At 38.1% G+C, this 7,864-nt stretch overlaps 1 protein-coding gene across 2 annotated transcripts in view; it reads left to right on the top strand.

Annotated features, from left to right (window-relative positions):
* The window catches only part of inpp4b (inositol polyphosphate-4-phosphatase type II B), a 308,267-nt gene extending 305,841 nt beyond the window's left edge, over window positions 1-2,426 (top strand). For both annotated transcript variants that reach the window (XM_079812754.1, XM_079812757.1), the window contains one exon: window positions 266-2,426. In XM_079812754.1, the coding sequence (XP_079668880.1) occupies window positions 266-398 (133 nt within the window). In that variant the 3' untranslated portion in view covers window positions 399-2,426. The remainder of the gene's footprint in view (window positions 1-265) is intronic.
* The last annotated feature ends 5,438 nt before the right edge of the window (window positions 2,427-7,864 follow it).

A 7,864-nucleotide genomic window follows, 5' to 3' on the forward strand; every position in this document is an offset into this window, starting at 1 on the left:
TGTTTTTCCGTCAGAAGGAAGTGAGGATGTGTTTGATTTTGACACACTCCACATGCACCATGAATATCACAGATCTCTTGCATAATGCTTTCAGAATCGACGTGTCGTTTGTTCTGTAAAATCAAAATGTTTCCTCATGCTTAGCATATTAGCTGGTGTGTAGAAACACTTGAGGCCTTTGCACTGTTGTTTTGGATATTTTATGATTTCATCGTCCTCCTCATCATCATCCCTTTTCTTTCTTTCTTCGTCTTCCCCTCATCAGAGAAGGCTGCCGGATTGAGAATGTGCAAAAGAATATAAAGTGCCGAAAATATGCTTTCAACATGCTCCAGCTGATGGCCTTTCCCAAATACTACCGGCCACCTGAAGGGACGTATGGGAAGGTGGACTCGTGAAACACCTCTGTTATTATCGATAGATCAGTGGGGTTCAAAAGTCCACGTGGAAATCTTGGATTTAAAATGATACAAAATGAATAAAAACATATTTAAGAATTTATTTATAAATAATGCTTTAATGACAGAAGTACTTGAGCAAAACCTTATATACCAAATACTTCATTGCCCGGATTCACAGACAAGTCTCAGACTAAAATGCATGTTTGAGCTGTTTTAACTGAAAGCATATCTTAAAATATGTCAGTGTCATTGTTTTGTTTGAAGATGCACACCAGTAATGTTTTTATAAAAGCTACTATGGCCTGGTTTCACAGACAGGGTTTAGATTAAGCCAAGATTAGGCCTTAGTTCAAGTAGCTTGTATAAACATGCCTTAGATAAAATCATTACTGGTGTGTATCTTCAGACAAAACAATGACACTGACATATTTTAAGAAATGCTTTCAGTTAAAAGAGCTTAAAAGGACAGTTCACCTAAAAATGAAAAAATGTCCCCATGATTTACTCACCCTCAAGGCATTCTAGGTGTATGTGACATTCTTCCTTCAGACGAACACAATCTGAGTTATATTAATAAATATTCTGGCTATTCCAAGCTTAATAATGTTAGCCCAAAATTGAATCCCAAAAAAGTGCATCCATCCATTATAAAAGTGCTCCACACGGCTCCGGGGGGTTAATAAAGGCCTTCTGAAGAGAATCAAAAAAGTTAAATACCTAGCTTCCGTATTCAATTTACGGAAAAAGTGTAACTGGGGCGACGATGACGCAAGAGAGAGGCGTTACACTTTCTGCTTAAGTTGAATACGGAAGGCGGTCTGACGGAAGCTAGATATTTTACTTTAATAACGTGTTAAATATGGATATTTTTCTTACAAAAACTCATCGATTCTCTTCAGAAGGCCTTTATTAACCCCCCGTGTGGAGCAGCTATATGATGGACGGATGCACTTTTTTGCCCTTCAAATTTTGGGATGCCATTATAAAGCTTGGATTGGCCAGGACATTGTTTAATATAACTAAAAAGAATATAACTGAAAGAAGAATGTCATATACACTTAGGTTGACTTGAGGGTGAGAAAATCATTGGCTAATTAAATTTTTTTGGGTGAGCCTTGTCAGTAGCTATGTTTCCATCCAAAGTTGTGAATGTAACTTATGCGCAAAATTGCAATATCGCATCAAACATTTCCATCCAGTTCATCAAAGAGAACACACTCAACACTTCCTGATAAACTATATATAATCATTTTCATATATAATAAACAAATTATGTTTTTTTATGCGCATCAAGGATGCATTTCCATCGTAGTTTATGCGCACGTTTTCGATCTGACTCAAACAAGTACATACGTTTTTTTATGCACATTATTAGAATTTATGTGCATCCTGGCATTTCCATTCAGCAATTTTTGATGCGATATCCCAAAATACGCATAAAAATAGGTGGATGGAAACATAGCTAATGAAACCAAGGGCAAGTGCCCTAATCCTGTCTTAATCTAAGCCCTGTCTGTGAAACCGGACCCATTTCTTTTTATTTAAATGTTAAATTGTGTATGTGTGTAAATGAACATTACAACCAATGAGGAGCAGAAAAGTAGCTTTTTTTACGTTTTTATATGTTTTAAATATGCAGAATATATTCAAACAGAAAGTCTACTGAAAAGGACATACTCTTATTTTATGGTTTCAAGAAACAATGCGGTGCATTATTTAAAAATTATTTAAAAATACTAAATGTAAACTATAGTAAATATACTTCTTTCTTTTCTTTTTTTTTACATGTCAAATGTGTACAAATGTGTTTTCTATTGAAGCTGAAAAGCGAGAGCTGGCTGTCTGAATATGTAGCTTTGAATGCCTAGTTTTGCACCCCTATCACATTCATCACGTCTGTACAGATGTGTCTCGAGACCAGACATCCTCTGTTGTTATTGTTTTGTTTTGTCATTGAGGTATTTCTGAAAGCGTGTACTGTATGTTTTTATATTTGTTTTGGTATATAAAGCCATTTCACTGTCATGTGTGTTTTTTTATTATGATTCTTGGACATATTTCTTTAATTTTGCACTTAATTTATGTACTTAATGCTTTTATTTACAAAAATGTACAGGCAGACCAGATTCATAATTACCGATCCTTGAAGCTAAACAAAATGCTTTGGGAGAAATAGTATGATGTGCCTTATATGGTTGTGTTGATCTGATTATTCTTGCCTGATCACATTCATGTTTGTCATCGGTCAGAATAGAGCGTCTCTCTGGAACGAGTCACGTCAGTCGCATCAGCGGCGTGACAACAACCAAGAAAACACATGACAGTCCACCAGGTGAACCGCTGAACTTGTGCCGATCAGTTCACGCAGTAGGTTAGCTTTGAAGTCAGCTGATTCAATGTGCCGTATGGCAAGCCATTTTGCCTTTTAATCATTATTATTGATATCAACAATTCAATTTTCACCAGTTAAAATGCTCATTCTTGATATCAGGAATTAGATTAATAGGGACAATGGCAATTTTTGATAGCAAAAATGTTTATTCTTAAGATCAACAATGACGTCATCACTCGCAGAAATAACCTACGAATTCTTGCTATCAAGAATTAAAATTTCAACTAGTAAAAACTATAATTCTTGATATCTGTAAATGTATTTTCACTAGTTAAATGTCACTGCCATTCAAATTCAGTTATTGATATCAAAAATGTATCATTCCAATTTCACATATCAGAAATACAATTCTTACAAGTAAAAATTATCATTTTGATAATAATTAAGTGGTTACTAGTAAAAAAAAAAAAAAAATCCTGATATCAAAATCTTAATTTTCACTAGTTTGAAATGTTAATTCCTGATATCTGTAAATGTATTTCATCATGTTATATTTGTTATTTCTGATATCAATAGTTAGCCTGACAAGCCACAGCCACATCAAGATGTTGGGTCTGGGAACTCACCATTGGCAGGGCTCAATCCGAGGGGCGGGACAAACGGTTGTCTTTCAAATTCCCTCTGCACGCAATAGGATAGCGCTACAACCAACCAGAGCCACGAAGAAGGTGAAGCGGAGTTGATAGGTTAAACTTTCGCCGTATCCGGTCGGCAAAACTCTGAACACATCTTCCTTTCTTCAGAATGACTTCAGTTAGGGCTGGGTGATATGGCTGAAAACTGTCACGATATAAGGGTTTCATATCGGTCGATATCGATAATTATTGATATGTTTTAGGACCTATTTTAAATAAGGACCAGGAGAAAAATATTTTACATTTAAACATTTTTATTTTAAACTTAACCTTCCTCTGATTATAATCCCCTCAGTTATAAAGGCAGAAATGTCAACACAACCATGGAAAACACTCAAATAATTAAAATATAAACAAGTCTAAAATTTCTATTATCTCTTAACATCAAGGTGCAGTGCCTCCATTATTTCTTTGTAACTGTTACCGTTTAGATGTTTTGTCATAAGGCACTGATGCAGAATAACATTACCTCTCCATGTAGTTTCAAAGGCTGAATCCGGAATCGCCCCCTATACCCTTAAATAGGGCACTATTTGAGGGAACAGCCATTTGTAGTGGTGTCCGAAACCATAGTGGACGTTATAGAGTGCACTCATTCTATGCCACTTTGCACCGCAATAACGAGTGCCGAATTCGCTCACTCATTTTCATTCACTCCTTCAAGTGAACTGTATCAGTGGACTAAAGTAGGGAATAGTGATTGAGGGTGTAGGGGGCGATTTCGGATTCAACCAAAGTCAAGAATAGCACAACGGGGAGCGCGTCGAGTATAAACACGTCCCCAAACGAACGAGGCGTGCACGCGCTGTCAGCGGAGACTCGCGCTGCGGAGCCAGACGAAAGTATGAACAAGGCTGGTAAAACAAGTGTGTGGTATTACCAGTCTTGGTGGGGACGACAGTCTTGCAGACGACATTGGTCTGACTATGGTCAGGCTTATAAAATCCAAAAAACTGCCATACTGGCGAGCTGACTTGTTTTCCTGTTTTACCAACAATTTCCTCGCTCGCTGCGGCACTCATTTTCCACTTATCACTCCACGCCAGTTCTGTTTATTGAAGAATGAATCCAACACGAGACAACGATATGGCGCAACCAGACATGATACTGTTACATGATTGGCTGTTAGCCTGTCACTCCCTACGTTGCTTGGTTACCAGAGAGCGGGTGCCTTTGTTCATGCAACCAAACTTGCTTCGCAGCCTCTGGTTTCTTCCAGCGGATAGAAAAAAAATTATCGAACGTTTTATCGAACGCATTTTTTATTGATATCGATTACGTGTATATCGCGATACATATCGTTATTGTTTTATCGCCCAGCCCTAACTTCAGTGCCGTTCTTTGTTCTTTCCTCAAAGAAAAGCTTAACTCAAGTCTTCCAGTCGCGGCCAAAGCCGATTGGAAAGACCGCTGTTCGCCAGCTTCTTTGTTTACAAGTAGCACGTGGAACCGCCGCAAATCTGCCGTCATTATGTTAAGCCCGCCCACCAACTCTATACACGATGTGATTGGCCTGACAGAGTTTGGTTTTTCCAGCTCGCAAGCCAACAAAGAGTTGCTAGACTACCCTGGCTGCAAATTACATTTGCTGCCGCTAGGGTGCGTCTAGATTCCTAGGCTATAGCAGAGTAATTTCAGATATCTAAAACGGAAAAAAGTGGTGCATTGAACACCCTGTTCTGATGATGCAGGAGTTGCAACTATGGCAGCTGAGAAGGCCATTTTTACCAATCGAAACATAATTCCTGATATCAAGAATGAGCATTTTAACTAGTGAAAATATTAGTATCCTGGGAATGAATAAAAGTCAAAACGGCTTGCCATAATGATGTTGATCTTTTGCTAGTGTTCACATAGCGAACGGCGTGTCATAACCAGGCGCGAGGTGATAAGATTTCAGATTTGACTGTCCACACCAGACACGACAAAATCAATCAAAAATCACAGCCAATCAGAAGAGCGTGTGGGCGGGTTCTCCCTCAAAGCACACTGCACTCGCAACGAAATTAGCTGTTTCCATCCACCTATTTTTATGCGCATTTTGGGATATTGCATCAAAAAATGCTGAATGGAAACGGCAAAATGCGCATAAATAAAAAAAAATGCCCATAAAAAGTTTAATTTAATGAATGTTCTATCCGATGCGCATAAACTACGATGTAAATGCATTTACTGAATAAATTCCTCTGTGTTCATAAAAAAAGCATCTGCGGAGCATCTGAAATGTGTTGTCAAAGATGCTCGGTATATTTCCCTCCTAGAACTGTCTTACACACGACAGCAGCATCTGCCTCTGAAAGCAAGACCACATGTTTATTATATATGAAAATGATTACATATGGTGGCTTCTCCTGTGTTTCTCTAGTTTACCAGAATGTGACGATTATATTCTCCTCGACTCACTGGATGGAAACGGTGCTTTATTCGCAAATGTTTTAAGTGATATTGCAATTTTGCGCATAAGTTACATTCACAACTTTAGATGGAAACATAGCTATTGATAAGTACATAATCAACTTCATAAATATTAAACCCTTTTAACATTCAACAGTTTGTGCACAAACCTGATTTCGGAGCAGTTTAATGATCTAGCTTTGGTGAAAACTAAGCAAATATTTAATCACTAAAGTAGTAATTTCTCGCTAGAAATTACATCAGAAGTGGAAAACGTTGGTCAAAAACGTACATTTACGCAACGTTCAGACGCCATCTTAATTTTTTTTATCTCAACTGTCACAGAATGGAAACTGAAAGCACGGGATTGTGGGATATTAAAGGCAATTGAGGATACATGTAAAAAAAAACTGGATCAGATGAAGGGATCTCCGGAGACAGGAAGTGAAGCTAACATTAGATGCGGAGAGGCTTTGATGATGTGATTTCAACCGTAATGCCCCATGAGAATTATAAAAGCCTCCCCAAGCCGTGTGTGCTGGCGCCGGGACTGCCTGGGAAGTCTTTTTCTGGGTTTCGAAACCATAAACATCTCATCTCCCAGAAATAAGATGCATTCCTTCCAAAAAGAAAAATCTTTTTTACAGTGTACTTTTTTTGAATATCACAGCTACATTTTTCTTCTAAATTCAGTTCGATTTATGTTGAAACAATTAAAAAACAATTGGCTAATTCTAAATTCATCCATATATATTATGAAAACAGGTCTTAAAAGCGCCCTGCCGCACAAAACCGTTTTTACTTGTATTTTTTTAAATATGTTTGAATATATCCATGTGTGTTTGTGTTATGTCGCGAATGTGGAAATGAACTGCTACCTCTGTCAGCTCTAGCCACTGAAAAGAAATAAGCGGAGAAATAAGGCAGATTACAAAAGTCGGGCTGCGTTCAGCCCCGACAAAACATGTTTTAAACGGAAACGGAGCTGCGTTGAACACCCTGTTCTGATGACGCAGGAGTTGCAACTATGGCAGCTGAGAAGGCCATTCTTTGTGTTCTTTTTGAGGAATTTTTGGAGCCTCATGAAATCGATATAAATACGTGTTTATTACTGCAAAATACGCTCGATTTTACAGTTACTGCCCTCGCCTTCCAGAATAAAAGAGAACATCCCCATCCCATTTTATTCACTTTTTATCTCCTGGTAATCAATTCTAATTGAAATCATTTTATTTCTAGTTCTTACTTTTTTAATACCTTTTATTTTCTTTCTCATTTTTATGACTAAGCACTTAATTACCATTGTGTATGGAATTTGGTATATAAATAAACTTGCCTTGCAATGAAGCTAAAAATGTTGATATGCTATAGTTTTACTATAAAACTCTTACGACAAACACGTCTTCTAATATCTTCACGAGCTGCAGCAGACACATTTGTAAACAACTTCACTTGGACCCATTGTGCGAGGGTCTCTTTTAACACCGCGTGGTTTATATCCATATATATACATATATTTGACACACCCACCAAACGAGAGAAAACGCATCTCAAACCCCGGCTTCTCGGCTGCGTCCGAAACCTGGAAAACGCTGCCTTCAGAGGATACATTTCAAGGCAGGAAGACACCAAGGCATGTCCGAATGTCTCCTGAGAGACCTTCATCTGATCGAGTTTTGAAGGCAGCATATTTGTATCCTTCGCTGCCTTTGATATCCCACAATCCTGTGCATTCCATTCTGTGACAGTTGAGCTGGAAAAAAAAGATGGCATCCGAAAGTTGCGTTTGCTGGTCAGTTTGTGCGGTTTTTTACCAACATTTTCTAGCGAGAAATTACTACTGTAGTGATTAAATATTTCTTTAGTTCTCACCAGAGCTCCCTCTATTTTGCTGTAGATCATTAAACGGTTACATTGCCTAAGAAGTCTGTCCGAAATCATTTTTGTGAGGTGCCTTCATGCACAAACACTGATAAGACGGCGAGGCAATGAGTCAGCTGCCTAGGTTTTCAGATGCAGCCCCCATTGCACACTGTTTCCAG

This window comes from Gobio gobio (genome assembly GCF_949357685.1).
Source record: "Gobio gobio genome assembly, chromosome: 3".
Taxonomy (NCBI): domain Eukaryota; kingdom Metazoa; phylum Chordata; class Actinopteri; order Cypriniformes; family Gobionidae; genus Gobio; species Gobio gobio.